Source organism: Micropterus dolomieu, linkage group LG04, assembly GCF_021292245.1.
Source record: "Micropterus dolomieu isolate WLL.071019.BEF.003 ecotype Adirondacks linkage group LG04, ASM2129224v1, whole genome shotgun sequence".
Lineage (NCBI taxonomy): Eukaryota > Metazoa > Chordata > Actinopteri > Centrarchiformes > Centrarchidae > Micropterus > Micropterus dolomieu.
In genome coordinates this window covers 31,894,233-31,913,263 of record NC_060153.1, presented here as the reverse complement: position 1 = coordinate 31,913,263, position 19,031 = coordinate 31,894,233, and the positions used below count along the sequence as shown (strand labels likewise).

General features: G+C 40.4%; 1 protein-coding gene across 13 annotated transcripts in view; it reads right to left on the bottom strand.

Annotated features, from left to right (window-relative positions):
* The window catches only part of tenm3 (teneurin transmembrane protein 3), an 818,277-nt gene that overhangs the window by 89,173 nt on the left and 710,073 nt on the right, over positions 1 to 19,031 (bottom strand). For all 13 annotated transcript variants that reach the window (XM_046046662.1, XM_046046670.1, XM_046046663.1 and 10 more), the window contains 6 exons: positions 9,320 to 9,436; positions 5,576 to 5,659; positions 5,237 to 5,361; positions 3,539 to 3,794; positions 2,664 to 2,765; positions 1,742 to 1,936 (listed from right to left, as the gene is read on the bottom strand). In XM_046046662.1, the coding sequence (XP_045902618.1) occupies positions 1,742 to 1,936; positions 2,664 to 2,765; positions 3,539 to 3,794; positions 5,237 to 5,361; positions 5,576 to 5,659; positions 9,320 to 9,436 (879 nt within the window). The remainder of the gene's footprint in view (positions 1 to 1,741; positions 1,937 to 2,663; positions 2,766 to 3,538; positions 3,795 to 5,236; positions 5,362 to 5,575; positions 5,660 to 9,319; positions 9,437 to 19,031) is intronic.

Below are 19,031 nucleotides of genomic sequence, written 5' to 3'. Positions count from 1 at the left end.
GGGGATTGGACTGGGGCGATTTGGACCACAGTGTTTTTAAATTCAGAACACCCTGTGTGTATCTATGCTTCCATGATTATGATAGAGATGGACCATGATCAGATAAAAAAAAAACAATACATGTGAATTTATAACAATATGACTCACTTTGATTCAAAGCTGACATGATTTAATTCAGCTGTGATTTGATGTTTATTCAGCATGTGATATTTTACATTTTATTATTTATTAATTTATTACTTATTTTTATTTATTATTTCAGTGAAAATAGTGGGCTGGTCGCTCTGTGCGCTGTTTGAGCAGGCCATTATACAAAAAAGACAGAGAGAGATGGGATGCCTGTTAGCTCACCTGGCAGAGCTAGCAGAGCACCGTGGACTAGGCTATAGTCCTTACCTCAGATTAGACTCCAGTCATCCCCTCACTCTCTCACATTTCCTGTCTATAGGTGTTCTATCAAAATAAAGGCAAAAGGCCCCCAAAATAAGAGGGATGTGCCCACTTTGATTATGCGGCAGCCCACACCCTTCTCCTCCTCCTTTTGTTGCCTTTATACAACACCGATGCGCTTGTCAACGTAACTTTTTGTGAACTGATTGTTTGTGTTTTAAAAGCTGTTTTCAGTGTGTCAAAGTATAGAAAAGCATTAAAGACGATATTCCAGCCTTGGCCAGACAATAAAGTGGTATGCTATTCTATTCTATTCTATTCTATTCTCCTCAACTAATTCCAGACTCGTCCTCCCTACTTCACCTGCAGGTTAACTTTCAGTGTCTTCACAACAATTTGCATGTGATATCTATGGAAATCCTGCGTAGCATCTTTGACATCATTTTCAGATTCAGCAACAAATGAGATTAACACACACATATGGACAAGAAGCAGGGTGGAAATGTGTGTCTGCATTTGCACACGTATAGAGATGAGTGTCAAATTCTCCATGTTGTAGTATGTCTGTCTGTGTGTGTGTGTGTGTGTGTGTCCGTCCAACCAGCGGATAGCAAATTAGTATTGATTAGTATAGCGTAGCGTTTGTAGATTTTAGCTGATACTTAAAAGCAGGTCAGAGGGATTATGTTCTTGTAAATTTTATAACATGACTTCAAACCTACAGTACTTGACATGTACAGTATACCTGTGACAAGTACATGTTATGTAATTGGTGATATTCATGTAGGAATAACAGAGACATATCAGAACATGGGGTGAAAACTGTTTCCTGTTTCACAGAGCAGCAACACTACACATCTAAACCTGGGAAACTATACACTGGGGTATTTTGGCACAAAAAACACAAAAGCTGTAGTAAAGATTAATAGCTGAGTTATGTGCATGACAGCATCGGACTGACATAACAGTTGTTAATTATCCATCTGACACTGCATGACATGACAAATAAACTTTGCTTACATGACATTTATTGAGTGTCATGTCAGCAGCACTAACACGGGTTAAAATGTGTAAACTGTGAAACCGATTGTGAAATATTATCCAGTTACAACAAACCACATGGATGTTTCTGTTTCAGAAGTAAATGTCATGGGTAGCAATACATGTGCACTAAATCCATTATTTATGTTGACATTTAATTATGTAGTGATGTCTTTACCAAGTTACAGCATCCTAATAAAGGGAAATGATGCAGAGCAGTGCCAAAATGCCCCAGAGCAAGGTGGCCAACCACTGCCAATAACATAATATGTTCCTTTTTGTGCCTGTTCCTGGAGGAAATGATTCTTACCTTCCTCACAATTATCGCCCTTATAACCAGTATTGCAAATGCAGGTGCCCACAATGCATATGCCGTGTCCTCCACAGTGGATGTCGATGCACTGGTTGGCTGGTACGTCGCACTCAGTGCCTTTCCACCCGCTGTAGCACTGGCAGCGGCCACGGGAGTACTGGCCATTACCACTGCACAGCACTGGACAGGCAGCTAGACCACACACACACAGGCAGGAAGATGGATCAGTTAGACAAACTAGCTATTAGACTGATTAAGTTGGATACTTGAACTCACAAAGTTCCCCTTAAGCTCCCAAATGTTCACACAGTCAAAGTCCACAGTGTATGCGCAGACTGGGATCACTCATTACTGTCACAGTTTGAATTAGGCTTCAGTCAAAGTCAGTGTTACCTGGAAAATACAGTGTGGTGTTCAGATTAAACCAAGTTTCAACCTGCCCAGCTGAGTGGTGAAAAGACAGCTACGGTGTCTCTAATGGCCACTAAATGTTTCTCCAAGACAACTGTACTGAAAGCCGTGGGAAAATGCCCCAAATTAATCTACATATTTTAAGTTATCTTTTCTAACAAGCGTCTGGGTCTAGATTTTGAGAACCCTAAATCTTCCTTTAAAGTGTGAACAAAGATGTGTTTTGGCATGGCTTTGCTTGATTTATGTACCTGGTGTCAAAACAACTTAAGGTTACGCAAAATACCTGAACACACACGGGTGATAACCACTGCAAAAAGGATTTTAAGGCAAAAGGTCAGCGGTTCCCTTTGATAAAAGAGGAAGCAGGTGGAGAGGAAGAGAGAGAAACTAACCAGTAACACAGCACAGCCTCCAGAGTGTGCAGGTCACTCTCACTGTTTGGATAATAACATCCCAACTATTACTGCCTCTCTACGGGTAGCAGTGTGCGTGTATGTGTGTTTACCTCGAGAGCAGTCAGGCCCTAGAAATCCTGGGAAACAGTGGCATATTCCTGAGAGACAATCTCCATTTCCATGACAATTCTGAGGACACTCCATAATTGACTCTGATTACGAGAGAGAGAGAGAGAGAGAGAGAGAGAGAGAGAGAGGTGGTTAAAGGTTTAAGGTATGAGGTAATTGGCAAGGCTGGATATGCAACTGAAATAATAAAAGAAATAACACACACACACACACACACACACACACACACGCACAACAGAGACCGGTCCTCTGTGGTTGCCGTAGTTACAGCAAGTCAGTCCAATCAACACATCCCAGCATCCAATCACCGTGTTATACCTAAATGGCCATTTCCTGTGCACACAGTCACACACACCTTTCAGGCAGAACAAAATGTCCAACAACAACTAAATACTCTCCTCTGCCTCTCCTTGTACATACTCGTGTTAGAGGAAATGCGTTGTCATTTATTGAAAATGACATCTGGTGTGGTGAGAGTGCTCATCCCCGGACATGATGGAGGTTTCTCCCAGCTCAGGTTATCAGCTATATCTGCAGGTTGCTTAAGCCGCAAGTCAAAATGTCATGATGTTTATCGCACAAATGAATTGGGTGTGCCTTCACTTAGATCTCTAAAAGCTAGAGGACTGTCCTCTGTCCAGCCACATGTTTCACCTCATTAAAGAATCCTTACTCTTGACATTTTACAGCTGGGTCTGAAAGATTTCTGCTTTGCACTGTTCGACATTATAAACATATGCCGTTTCTATTTGAATTCCTGTGATGGCGAGTTAGTATCGTCCAGGTTTAACTGGTGGGGTCATGTTGAATGGAACATGCATACTGAAGTGCACTGACAGTAACTCCCGTGTCTCACCTATGATGATGGTATTGTAAGAGACTTGTTCTGTGTTGCGTCCATCATTGTAAAACGCCAGATGCCAGATTCCTGTGTCCAGGTACTGGATGAAGCCAGCCTCGTGCATGTTCACCGAGCGCGCGTGTCGGGCTCCGCCTCCAGACTCTTCCTCGTGGGCGCCGGCCGGGTGTGTGTGTCCCGCGTCCGTGTCACTGAGCGCTCGTTTATCTTTGGAAATGAGGCGACTACCGTCCAGTAGTTCCACAAAGTCGTACTGGAAGACAGAAGTCCGTCAGTCCATCTGAACAACTCGCCAGATTTCCATTAAGTTTTGTATGATTAGTAGAATCTTCTAATGACAAACTTAGATGAACACAAAGACATTTACAGCAGCATCATATGTGCTTTCCTTGTCTGACTCACAGAGTGCTCATGGTGGGAACTGTCGGGTCTCTGTTAATAATATTTTAAAGAGTAGGCTACAGTCTAGATCCTGCTCTATATGGAAAGTGCAATGAGATAACTCTTGTTATGAACTGGTGCTATATAAATAATATTGAAATGAATTGAATTATTAGCTCATGCTACTCTAACACACACACACACACACACACAATGACCAGACAATGCTTGATGGGTATGGAAATCCACACTAAAGGAAATAATGGGAACTTAGATGGATTAGTTTATGACACACACACACACACACACACACACACACACACACACACACACCCTTGTCTATTATCTGTGCTAACGTTGAGCTGTGATAGGGGTGGCATTGTATGAAGCTGTCTTTTACAGATAAGTGGATTAGTCCCTTGATAGAAGACACAATTCACCACACAGAGATGTAAGTGTAGTCAGGGATAGCTTAGGTTTGTAAGAAGCTTATCTCATTCATTATGAACTAAGAATCTATAAAGCACTTGACCTAGACACACTTTGCAAAGTTGCAAAAGGGATTTGGGATTGTGACATTTTGGGAGGCAGAATTTTTCAGCACTTGTTAGAAGCAGAAAGGCCAGAGAATTGTGGACGGTTGAGGACTTCTTAAACGTTATGTCAGAGATCTCAAAACAGCAGCCACTGATCTGATTAGATAAGATTTCATTTTAGGGACACAGATGAAAACACATGTTTAGTGGCTGCTGCAGTTTGTGCTGGTTAAATCCCATCTTCAACAGCAGTAGACTCCATTGCTGACCTAGCTTATGTGAACAGCTGTGCCCTTTACTTGCTGTATCATATTGTTTCATACGTCATCTTATATTAGCATCATGACAACAGTGTTACTGTTAGTTTGACCATGGCATTTATTTCACACATAACTATCCTGAAGGTCCAGTTTGATTTGCATAAGCTTTCTTTCTTTTTTCTTTTGCAGATGAGGTTCTGTTTTTGCTCATGTTCAAGTCCCGTTCAGACTTGTGCTGTGTGGAAAGTAATATGGAAATGTTTCTAGGTCAGATCGAATCAGATTGCTGTTGTGACATGACTTATTGTGACATGAGGCCACCATGTTAAATTGTTTTGTGTTCTCTGCCATCAGATAAATGTAAAGGGGGGGCATAACTGAAATGGCCTTTAGGCTAAATAAAATAGGTTTGGTAAAGGTTTATTCTCTATAAACTCCCTTGTGATTTGCTTGAGCTGTACAAATAAATTAACATGTAATTGTCTGTGCGTGCACATGCATGCATTTGTGAAACCAACCTGTGTGTGTGAGGGCAGAAGGCCTTTGCGTCCATAAACCCCAACGAGTGCATCTTTATGGACCGAGATGTTGAATTTCAAGAACTGCGGTTGGTCAATATACAGCTGGGACCTCCAAAACACACCTTGGATAAAAAATAAAAAGAAGGTTCAATAATCTCTGAAACAGTTGAAACATTCTAACCTTCACAAAGGCAGGGTCTGTTGTGTTAGACTATCCTAGTTTTAGCTAGGTGCACCTAATAAACTGGGATCATGCTTTGTTGAGTTTGTTTTGCCGTGTGTGCACAGTGATCTGACATGCTTACATGCGTGCATGTGTGTGTGCGTGAAACTAACCAGGTGGGACATCTTGTATGGCTCGTCTCCCCACATCCACCTCTCCCGTGTCTATGGTGTTGTTCTCTAGAAGAAACATTTTACCTGCAGAGAGATAAATAGAGCAACAAAACCGGCATTCATTAAATGCATTTTGTATTGCACACGCATTCTAAGTGCCGGGTTTTATGTCAGCACTGTCCTGATTGATGCGTCCTATCCTGCGGGACCCTTTGGGCACTCGGTTCTTTTCACATTTCACAGAGACAAATCTTTGAAACCATGCCTCAGTGTGTAAGCCCTGGGAAGTCTCACTGTTTTTGTCTGACAAAGGTGCCTGGTGGGTTATTAACCTAAACACCAGAGACAGGGTGACAGAATGCATTATATCATAACATTCAATTCAATTCAATTCTGTGGCTAACTTGGGCATCAACACAGTAGTCTGAACAGTAACTTTGCTACATGTTGTCATGCATCATGTCTAACGAAAAGAATTACTTACCCATGGGTTTGCATAGGTTATTCATATTAAAGGTTTGGTTAATATTAGGCTAGTTAAGGTAATGTTCTGTCCATGGTAAATTAGAAAACTTCACTCACAGCTATCTCAGTTGGGATTCACTGTAATTTACGCCTTTAGTTTCCATCCAGTGTGTGTGTACTGTGGACCTGGACTGGTTCCACTGCTGTTCAAAGTTTGTAATTTCAAAGGCTTTTCCTGTTCAGAACACTGAACTTTAACAGCTTAACTCATGACATCTGGACAGTAAAGCACTGCATCAGATGTGCGCGTGTGTGCGTGTAATATTTATGGCAGTCTAAACGTTACGCACATCTGTTACACTAATATGAGCTGCACACACACACACACACTGTCAGCAGGGGCAGGCCCTTTTGTTTCTAACATCTGCAGGAGCCATAGAGGACGACAGTAATACTGTTCAACAGAGGAAGAAGCACAGTTTCTGCCTCCTCTTCATTCTTATTCTGCTCTTAATTTCTCTTAATTAATCAATCAAATGTGACCAATGAGAGCGAGCTACCATCACATATGTTGACCAGAGTCCTTTTACTCTTTTTTTTTTTTAGCATGTTCCATCTTTTGGGAGAGCGGAGTTGTCTGGAGCTGCTGACAGTTTATTGCCATGGAAGGATCTTAAAAGCTTTGTCAATGGAAGGGAAGCGTTAAGTTTATCACTTCCCCATTCCCTACATTTTCAGGCTAATCTTCAAAAGCCTTCCAGGAACCACGATTCTTACCGCCTTCACTGAATCCACAACGGTTCCGTAACCTACCAAGCTGCTTTTCTTCCTTTATGAACTGGAGACGTACCCGGGTATTGTACAGCTTCACTTAACTCAACAGTGTAACGATACTTGGCTAAGTTGGCACAGTACTGTTAGCTTTTGATCAAGGTAGGCCTACATGTACTGATCGTTTCATGGTGAAGGTGAGGTTATTGTGTTACATGTTAAAGTTACGCTCCACACAGACAGAGACTTCGCATGCATATATTTCTAACGCGGCACCGTTACACAGATCACGTGAATATAATTCACGTGACCTGAATAACAACCACACACAGTGGAGAGAACTTTAAAGCTGCCGCTTTATTGTGCTTTCCTTGTCTGCAACACGTATGTCCATGCTTGTGCACGATGCTGATCAAACAAACACACGCACATTCTTTCTACCGTGCATCTGACACACAAACACACTTTCCTTCTAGTATTATTCTATTATTATCTATATATATATACATACATATATATATATATATATATATATATATATATATATATATATATATCTCATATAAATAATAACAATATTAATTAGCATGAGGTTGTGTTAATACTTTCATCCATGTGGAGAAGGGTTAGCATGTTTTAATATGGGGTTATATGGGTAACATTATGCGGAGCTACAGTATGTCCATTAGAAATGAATATTTGCAAATTTAATACGTAACTGATCTTGAAAGACATTTATTTGCCCTGTAATAGTACACAAACACTTAAAACATAAATAAGAACCCACATTATTCTATCAGATTTGGGCCTTCAGCTCGCGACAAAACTCTGACGGTGTCGTCATGGTTACACCGTTGCAAATGGCAAATCGCTAAGTGTGTTTGTTTACACCGCTGAAATTAAAGTAAAAAAAGTGTACATTTTTTATCAACGTTTTTTTTCACACTTTATTGGATTCAAAATTTCAATCCCTACATCTGAAAACAGGATTGCCACAAATAAAAGCAAAGAAATTAAATTAGTAAGTAAAATAAAGAAAATGAGCACTAAAAACTCACAGTCTTGTACAAGTCTGAGAGGGGATTACTTGAATACAATTACTTTAAAATTCATTTGTTAAGTCTTCACAAATAAGAGGAGATCTTTGTTTAGTAAAATAAGCATTAACTTTATAATTGTAATTTTCATTATTAAAATACATTGCTTGTAAAAGTCTACTCGCTGCTTTGAATGTGTTTTAAGATTTATTTTAGTATAAGTCTGTTTCACACAGCCTGTTGCAGCCGTTGCAAGAAATGGTTTAATTTAATTTTTAATTTTCTTTTTCTGTGGGGCTAAATATTACGAGCAGATATTTTGGTATTTAAGCTAAGTTGAATATGTATTTGTTTATTATAACTTTAGGTTGCATTTGTTTCTTTTATTAGTGAGACTGTTCATGTACCACCCCATCTTTATATACAGCATGTGGGCACAGCTGATGAGGTGAGTTTTTTTAGTAACTTTTAAACTGAAGCCGTGGTTGAGATCTTTCACCTAAATTTGTCCACTTTTTATGGCGTGATTGGATTTTTTTTACTTTTACTGCCTAATGAAGTTAATTTAGAACAATGTTACGACCATTTTTGAGCGTGTTAAATAAATTAATGTGATTATTGAAATGACTTGATCTTGAAAGTGAGTTGACCAACCACTTATTCAGTGCTTTTAATGTCGAAACGCCGACTGAAATACTAATAATAGTAATCTTTATTTATAGAGCACTTTTCAAAACAATGTTAAAAATGCTTTCACAAGAGCAAAGAAAATAAATATTATAATCCTCAGCCTGTTGAATCTTTCCTGCAGTTGGCAGCTGCAGCTGTGCTGTTTCACTTCTTATAGCTTGCTCTTGGTTTGTAAAATATGACGCTCTGCTGCCGGTAGACTTGTCTGTTTTTGTGATTTGTCATCTGCTGCAAACACCAGCCCTTTTATGTGAACGCGCTCATGGCTGGATTGGGAAACCCTGGGTTGATTTACCGTGTTGATAACCAGCGTGGGCGTGGTTGTTAGTGTTAATGAAGCCAGATAACAAAAGCGATCTTGTTGCTGTTGTTTACATTCGCCCAGCCGCAAATTCAAACAATGCACTATAAAAGTATTTCTTTCTGGGCGTATACATGTATATTTATATATAGATTTATGTAAATATCTTTTGTTTTATTTATTTTATTTACACTTTTATAATTGTATACAGTATACGTTGTGTGTGAAGCATAAAAGGGCTATAACCTGTAGTGCAAGTCTGCAACCCTGTGTTGTAAAATGACAAATAAAAAATGTCAATACTACAGCTGAGGTTTCCCTCAGGCATCTAGAGAGACTTCTATATTTTCAAGTGATGTGAAATGGCTTTCTCCTTACTGCTTCATGGACATTTCAAAAGCTTTTTGCCAACTTTTCTCATATCACTGATTGTCTTTCCTGTCAGAAGAAGGATCACAGTGTGTTCAAGCAGGATCTCACCATTGTCTGTGGACACCATAAAGGTGTTGGGAGTTGTATCTCTTCCCCCTCCGTTTTCAAATGCTCCATATCCCTCACTCTCCTGAAGCTGCCAGTTTAGACCAAACAGGTGCATAGCTGCAGAGAGGAGGAGGGAAAGGAGGAGAAAATAAGGAGAGAAAGACAGGGAGGTTAATACAGTGTGCAAAATGAAAAGGAGGTGGAAATGAAGAGAAATGAAATGATGGCAAAGGAAGGACAGTGAAGAGAACAACAAAGGGAAGATAATGCAAAAAGGAATGGCGAACAACAAAAGTAATGGAAGGTGGAGAGAAAAAGAAAGAAGATAGAAAGGGAGGGGGAAAAAAGATGTGAAATGATGGAGGGATAAAAAGATAAATAAGATTAGGTGATAAAAGAAAAAATATAAAATATGTGCATCTGGGTCACAAATAGACAGAAGAAGAGAGAAAAGTGAATGTTTGTGTGTGTGTGTGTGTTTGCCTGTGCACTCAGGGCTGTGTTAGACATACTGAGCATTAGCAGTATGCTTTTGGAAGCTCACAGGCTAGGTATGCAAATTAAATGGGCAACTGCACATTCCACACACACACACACACACACACACACACACACACACACACACACACACACACTAGCCCATATGGAAACACATACAGTTTAAACAAATATCTAGCCACACACAACTGACACAACCAGTTTTTCTGTCTCTCACTTCTCTCTCTCTCTCACACTCACACACACACACACACACACACACACACTCGCACAAACACACACACACTCGCACACACACAGCAGTACCTAGAGAAAGACAGACTGAGTGTTCGCATCAATGGAAGCCTCCAGCAGTTAATCTGACATAACACAATTTATTCACTTAACCCACCTACATGTTTACTCTCTTTCTCTATCTGCGTGTGTGTGTGTGTGTGTGTGCGTGTGCACGCGCCCTTGGGTGTGTAATCCGCTCACTTGCTAGCTGCCTCCTCCTCCTTGCATCTTAACAGAGATGTATCCAGATTTTTCTGAGGCCATGGAATAAATTGGTGTAAAGCAGACAGAACAGTAACCCCACGACACCTCCCTCCTTAAACTTTCATTCACATCTATATTTTCCATGGCGTCTGTTGAATTATGCTGACTGTCAGATGCTGATGGGCATTTTACAAAAGGAACCATAGGGGTAATTAACTTTACTGCTCTCTTTCTGTTCGAGCTTGGTACTCAGCGGGCTTTGGTCAGCGTCCCCCTTTGCTGTAACGCTTACATTTAGAACTACCATGCACTCAGCAGTCTATTTGAAAAGAAAAACACGTTTAGAAGATGGTTTACAGTTTTTCACAACCGCTAACATCATTTTGTCCAATCTGTACTCGCATTTTCAAAAGTCCAAACACAGTTAGCCCCAGATCAGTCTGTTCATACCACACCATTAACACCATTCACGTTGTTTCCACAGAATATGCAGTCATTTAACCCATTTCTGAAAGTTTTTCTTCACATACAAGCTTACCCAATACCAAAACTATGGATGTTTTTTGTGTTATTTACAAATGCTTGCACACACCATGTTAGAAATGAGGATATCTATATCTAGATATATTGTTTTTGTTTCAATGTAATTGTGTATTTACATTTAACACTTTTATCCAAAGTGACTTGAATTTGAAAACAACATACAAGCATCAATACAGTAAGAGATCTACAAGTGACAATAAACACTAGTAAGAGTTATTAGCACGCCGAGCATCAATAAGGTAAATACCGTATTCACCTGCTCTGATGGCACGTGGTAGTTTGCTTCACCATCGTGATGTTACAGATGAGAACAGCCGGGACTGTGTAGGGATGACAGAGCCAGACGGTTCATAGGAGGAGCATAGTGGCCGAGAAGGAACGTAAACGTATTTGACAGTATTTTAACACGTGTTAGCACAATGTTAATCCCTGGCTGCCATTTCATGTTGCTAATAAAGCTTTTACTTCTCGAATTCTGTCACTTACATTTTTTCCTACATTAGCTGGGATTGGCTCCAGCCCCCCTGTACGCAGGATAAGCGGTTGACGATGGATGGATGGAAATTCTATAAAGTAAAGACGACTTTTACATAGTTTGTTGCCAAAAATGCACACATTCAACCCCTCAAGCCAAAAATGTAGGGTGGTTTACAGTAAAAGGAAACTGAATTTCAAAAAACAATGGATTTCATTGTCTACTGTAGGCAGGTAAAACTGAAATATAAGTAATACAGTTTCAGTAATGCCATCAAATGTTGTGCTATGATTTTATTGATTTTTGAATTTTAAAATGTAGAGTTGGTGTTTAAAGACCAAAATGTGGTTTTGTATGTACTGTTTGGCTAATTGTGTGAGGTAGGTGTGTTGCTGCGTTAAGAGTTTCGATAAAGTACCACAAAATAAAAGTAATCTAACCTGATTACTTTTAGTTACTTTTGGATGACTTTAATACAAAATATGCAAATAAAGACAAAAGAGTATCAAAGATGCTCAGTGGATTTTTACAGAAACATACAATTATGTGCAGCGGCTGATTAAAATTGCTCAGAAGATCATTGGTACGCATCTCCCGAGCGTCAGTGATATCGGTGAGGTGAGGAGTAGCCACCCAGCCACAGCCTGTTCACCCTGCTGCCTTCTGGGAAGAGATCTAGAAGTTCCTGCTGCTGCTCCACCAGACTGCAGAGCAGCTTTTCCCCCCCAAGCTATCAGACTCTTAAACTCTAATTCATCCTCAGCATTGCTGTAGCAAACTAAATTTCCCTTTATAACCTGTTGTATGTTGACAAAATAAATCTACCTACCTATAAAATATCCCATTCCCATAAAATCAAAATCGATGTTTAAATGTTTTTACATGATAGATATGCCTTGCACTGGGCCTTTACGTCATATGGCAGGATCTGGCCCATCAATGACAAAAAATGTTGTTTTCTTGAAGATATTTTAGTGTGTCATTTCCTGGAAAGCGATTTTAAATTGATGAATCATCCTGCACCGGGGCGGCTGTATTAATTTAGTGACTAATGAAAAGCTTTCTTAATTGACTCTGCTGAAAATAGTGTTTCTGGGACCGGGCCCCACTGATTACTGCACAATTTTATTCAATGATATATTCTAGTTTACTCTCTGATGTTCCCACCCCTGCCCTGCCATAACTCTATGTTTTACGGAGTTCCCTGATGGACACATAGTTGATTTGCCACAGCAACAAGTAAAGCTACCTGCTGCTAACTAGCTCTCATTATCTAATTAGCTCTGTTAACCTGCAGCTACTGGTCAAATTAGCTCACTCTGCACACACTGTGAACTCAGAGCATCAGAGTGTATGTTTAGGTTTACATCTGTACTCAAGCGCTGGAGGTTTTCTGGTCAGGGGCAGGGGGACCCGGCGGGGAATGATTGTGGGGAGCAACACACACTCAGGTGACTTATTTCTCTTAGTTCTGCAGCCATAGTTTGCGAATTTAAGTTAGTTCATAATATTATGAGATTTTTTAGTGCCATTGAAAATATAGGTTGAATAAAATGTTCACATTTGCATGGATTCTCTTCACTTGCATGACATAATGGGATAGTATACACACTGGAGCGTATGCTACAGGAAGAAAAAAGATGTGAGACATCTCCTGAGAATATAATGTCAAGTCCTAAATGAGTGTTCACAGAGTATATAGCACAGTGGTGAATCATTCTTTAGAGCAATTACCTACATTGCGACATTTCTGATGTGAGTTTGTTGTCAGAGCTGCTAAGACTAAAAGTGGTCATCTTATAAAGGCATGTGGTTTCACTCTGCAACAAAACTTGGTAGCCTATTTCGTTGCATGTCTTGGACACAGTGGATGTTTTATTAGCACGGACGGCTGTGGCTCAGGAGGTAGAGCGGGTTGGCCGTTAATCGGAAGGTCGGCGGTTCAATCCCTGGCTCCCCCTGGTTGCGTGTTGAAGTGTCCTTGGGCAAGATACTGAACCCTGATTTGCCCCTGGCGGCTGTTCCGCCAGTGTGAATGTTAGTTTCCGTTTGAGTGTATGGTGAATGTAGTGTAAAAGCGCTTTGAGTGGTCAAAAGACTAGAAAGGCGCTATACAAGTACGGAGCATTTACATTTACCAGGTAAAGCAGCAGTGAACACGCAGAGCGATTGGCTATGTCATTAATAAGCCCGACACGTGGCTCACCTGCTGCCGTGATAACCGATCGTGGGCGGAAAAATACAGAAAAATTGAGCGACTTTATAAAACATACTGCTGATGGAGAAAGTCAGGGTAGCAGAGAGAGAAAGTCAGGGTAGCAGAGAGAGAGAGGCGGGGCACTGTTTACAGTGAGAGACCAGAGGTGTAATTGTGTTTGAGTGTGGGAAGAAGAGAAGTCCGAGTTTTTTTTTTGCGGGGTAACAATCAGGATGCTGGCTCATGGACCCTATTTAGAATCCAAACAAATAATAAAAGTAACTGAAATCCAAAACATGAGCTTTCAAACAAGATAAAATAAATACAGCAGTACCATCAGTTATGAAAAGGGCGTCAAATAAAAGTGAGTTTTCCAAAGAGATTTAAATGGCGATACTGATTTTGCCTGCCTGAGATCCACAGGGGCAGGGACAGCTTACAGGCCTCAACAGCAAAGGGCCGAGTCCCAAGTCGAGATTTTGGTACAACTTATACGGCCCTGCCGGAGGATATCAATCAGTAATCAGACTCATAGAGAGTTAGCAGCTCACAGATACAAGCAGGAGCCTTACCATAAAAATGCAGTAAAATCTTAAAATCAATTCTAAATCTCCCAGGTAACCAGCGAAGGGCAGCAAGGATATGGTGCTAAAAGCCTGGCTGCGTTTTGTATAAGTTCCAGTATCTGGATGCTTTGCCTGCTGATACCAGAATAAAGTGCATCGCAATAGTCAAGGAGATAAAAGCATGGATGACCTTTTCTAGCTCTGCGGATGAAAGAACACCCTGATCTTTGTTAAATGTCTCAGTTGAGTCCATCCTCAAAAGACAATACTGAGTCAAAAATAACCCCTAGGCTATGGGCCTCTTTTTAAGATTATTAGATAAGGCACCCGGACTAGAAAGATTCTTGATACTGCAAGTGCTGGTGAAGAGGTAGTAATAATTATTTCTGATTTGGATTTATTAAACTGCAGGAAATGTTGACATTCTTTCTTAATTTTAACGAAGCAGGACATTAAAAAGGATACATCCGTGGTAGCAGGCTTTAATAGAACATCGGACATCTACCCATGGATGGGTGGATGTCAAGGACCAATTAGTCATTCAACTTGGGAACATGTAGTGAAAGAAACCCCTGCCGCGGACCCCCCAAGCACCCCCTATCCAACACATACACTCAATGCACACTGATACCTCCCTGCCTCATTAAATTAGAGCCATGCTGCGCTAGCTCGTTACCCACAGCCCTTCTTGGTGAGGATAGGAATAAAGGGTCATGGGAGAGTGCTGGCTAATCGACAGGAGCCTGTGTGCGTGTCTGTGTGTGTCTGTGTATCTGTGTGATAAAGTAAGTGGATTATTGGCCATGGTAACCGTCATACAAGACTGGCTCTCTGTAAAAGAACCTTTTTAGGTAATTTGGGAATTAACAGAACATTTCAGGGAAATTTAGTTGTGGATTTAAGGAAGGTAAAAAAACAAAAACATCTAGAGTTAGGCTGAAAACTTTAAAACTATGTACGAGTCTTGTTACATGGAGGTCATGGTAATTTGGCATCAAATATACAGAACATCCATTCATCACAGTGCTATGCCGGACAGTGTAAATTGATTCAAATTACCTTAGGCAAGGCAAGTTTATTTGTATAGCACATTTCAACAACAAAGCAATTGAAAGTGTTTTACATAAAATACAAAAGCAACATAGCATAGAATATATATAAACTGAACAAAATTATAAACACAACACTTTTGTTTTTGCCCCCATTCATCAAGAGCTGAACTCAAAGACTTTCTCTATGTACACAAAAAGCCTATTTCTCTCAAATATTGTTCACAAATCTGTCAAAATCTGTGTTAGTGAGCATTTCTCTTTTGCCGAGATAATCCATCCACCTCACAGATGTGGCGTATCAAGATGCTGATCAGACAGCATGGGTACTGCACAGGTGTGCCTTAGGCCCCATCCACACTACTACATTTTAGTTTACGATCTCCGTCCACACCAGCGTTTCCACTGCGTTTTGGAGTTGATCTACATCGTCTACATTAAAACGACTGAAAATGCACAGCTAGGCCCCGTTCTGGTGCCGGTGTAAACATGAAGCAGATGGTCTATTCCGTAGTTACAGAAGATTTGGCAAAAGAATAAATAAATACAGACGAAGCATCAGACCAGTTTTTTTTCTTAGTTACATGGATCAATAACGAGCTGGGACTGTTACTGAATGTAACATGGGAGTGTGGCGGCAGAAAACAGACTGGGAGAGGTTGCAAGTGTAGGCAGATGAGTGTTATTTGCACGGTACAGAATATTTTAATAAAAATATGATGTCAAAAACACGGTCAGCAGTATCGTGTTTCCGCTTTGCAAGACCCAATGAGCCTGAGCGGCTGCGTCATCATTTTTAAAGTCCTCCGTTTTGGCCGGTCTTCACTAAAACGCCCTCTGGAGTTTTGAAACACAAAACAGGTCGGCAGCGTTTCCAAACTTCTCGGTTTTAGGTCTTCGTTTTCATCGTTGTAGTCTCGACGGGAGGTGAAAATGTAGCAAAAGGTCTCCGTTTTAATTCGAAAATGCAGTAGTGTGGATGGGTCCTTAGGCTGGCCACAATAAAAGGTCTTAGGCTGGCCACAATAAAAGGCCACTCGAAAATGTGCAGTTTCACTGTATTGGGGGGGTACGGGGGGTCCGAAAAGTCAGTATGTGGTGTGACCACCATTTGCCTCACGCAGTGCAACACATCTCCTTCGCATAGAGTTGATCAGGTTGTTGATTGCAGCTTGTGGACAGTCCTCTTCAACGGCTGTGCGAAGTTGCAGTCAGGTCGAGACCCCGATGAGGACGACCAGCATGCAGATGAGCTTCCCTGAGACGGTTCCTGACAGTTTGTGTAGAAATTCTTTGGTCATGCAAACTGACTGTTGCAGCAGCTGTCCGGGTGGCTGGTCTCAGACGATCATGGAGGTGAAGATGCTGGATGTGGAGGTCCTGGGCTGCTGTGGTTACACGTAGTCTGCGGTTGTGAGGCCGGTTGGATGTACTGAACTGAGCAGAAATGCCTTTGGAGATGGCTTATGGTAGAGAAATGAATATATATATATATATATATAAATATATACATATACACACACAATACAATTGAAAAGGAGTTCAATAGAAAATAAAAACAAGATAAAACAGGAGAATAAAAGTTACAGTTCAGTGTAAGCTATAAATCATGTTTTAAATTTAATATAATAGAAGGCAGCAGCTTAAAGAAAAGTCTTCAGCCTTGATTTAAAAGAACTGACAGTTGCAGCAGACCCGCTTTGTTCCAGATTTATGGAGCATTAAAACTGAACGCTGCTTCTTCATGTTTAGTTTTGGGCCAGAAAGCAGACATGTAGTAGAGAATCAGAAATGTATTTTGGCCATAAACAATTCAGTGCTTTATAAACAGTATTTATAAAACAATCTTTTATTATAAATTCTTTGACAGACAGGAAGTCAGTCTAAAGACCTCAGAACTGTGATCCACTTTGTTGGTCTTAGCTGATCCGAATCTTTAGTGAGACCTGTAAAGACAGCGTTACAGTAGTCGAGTCAACTGAAGATAAATGCATGAAGTTTTCCAGGTCCAGCTGAGACATAAGTCCTTTGATCCTGGATATATTATTCAGGTGACAGTAGGCCGACTTTGTAATAGTCTTAATGTGGCTGTCCAATTCAGAGTCCATGACTACAGCAAGACTTCTAGCTTGGTTTGTGTTTTTTAACATTGCTGATTAAAGCTGAGTGCTGACTTTTAATCATTTGTCCTCAGCTCCCCCCAAACAAATACTGAGGTCTCTGAGCCAAACTATTCCCGTACTCTGCTCTGGACCTGCTCGGCTCAGCCTCTCACAGTCTGGACTCTCAGCTCTAGTTTCCCCCCTGCTCTGCAAAGCAGTATCTAGTCTTCCACTCTGCCTCGCTCATCCCTGGCTCAGTATGCAATAATTATTCCTCTCTTATCTAACTCCAGTCTCCTCCCTCTCTTAGTCCTGCACTTGGGACTACTAGCCTAACCGTAACGAAGTTAAAAACAATGTTTTGGTAATGATAACTTGCTGTTTAAGTTAGCCTACGCTATGACAATAAAGACCTGGAGCGCTCTCTCTTTTTCTCTCTCTCACACACAGACAGTGACTTACACACCCACGACCGTCGTTATCTCTCCCCCATCGATGCTCCCTCACTCATGTCATTATCCTTCTTATGCTGTTTTTTCTTTATCTATCAAATACATAGCTATAGCTGGTGAAATTACAGCCTGCTTAGAAACAGACATCTAAACAACCCGCCGGTTAGGTCTAAGGTGAGGATGCCACCATGGTCTGTCAGACCTGGCACCGGGTGGTCCGATAATGACTGTTGTTACAACATCCAGGAGCACCAACGAACCAGTGGTATCGATCATTTAGACAACTCCACAGAGATTAAATAGCTGAGTTTCCCTAACAGTCAGTCAGAACTGAAGAAGTCTCCTGGATAAGGGATGAAACGTTTTCGAGTATCTTCAACAAGGCCGATCATTAAGCATGTGTACTAGCTGGGAACAGCGTGGTGTGCAGCCACGACAAACGATTGTCAAAATGTCTGTTGTGAAAAAAGGTCTATTTACACTTTTCTATGTTTTGCACCTGTTAAAATGGTCATCCTTCTGATTTGTTACATGGAAAGTGAAATGTTATTTTAAGCCCAGAGGAATTAAATCCATGCTACCATAGGCCTGGACTTCCCATGATGAATCAACCCAAATGAATGAAAACACATGCAGGGCCTTTAAAAACAATTTAATCATGTCTAATATTTTCTCAGAATATGCATTATTTATTAATCTGATTCAAGTCATTAATACCATACAGGATTGCTAACTTTAATCATCTGCAACACGCTTTCCTCAAGTAGATCAGCTGACCCTGAAACATGTGCCATTGCTATTAAACTGTATGATGCTGTATATGTGGACAGGTGAGAAGATTAGCAAAGTATGGGACCATAAAACAATAATGTGTGTGATTTTAATTTTTGTAAATTTGTCACTTCAATTTCTATGATTTACTAGTTTAGTAAGAAATGACAAATAAATTATAGTTGACTAGGGCACACTTTTTAATCAAATATATAGTACTACAGTGAAATCAACCACTTCCATGAAGAACAGATTTAAATAAATTGATTTTAAATATTTATCTAAGCCACACTAATATTCCACCCACATCTATGCCTTTGAGCTATGTTTTGGACATAAGGGTTAGGTGATAGTGTCATGATTTGCATTTCTGATACTTTGTCCTTACACAGTCTTATTTTTACTTTATTTATTTAACTACTGACATGGCAGATTTATAAGAGATTAAAATCAAATCATTACGCTGTTGCTCCCGAGGTAATACTAGACCCATGGCTGGCATGCAAATGTTGCACACTAAGCAGACTCAGACTCAGTCTATTCAGTATGTTAAGGATAAAAGAATTCTTTGATTATACA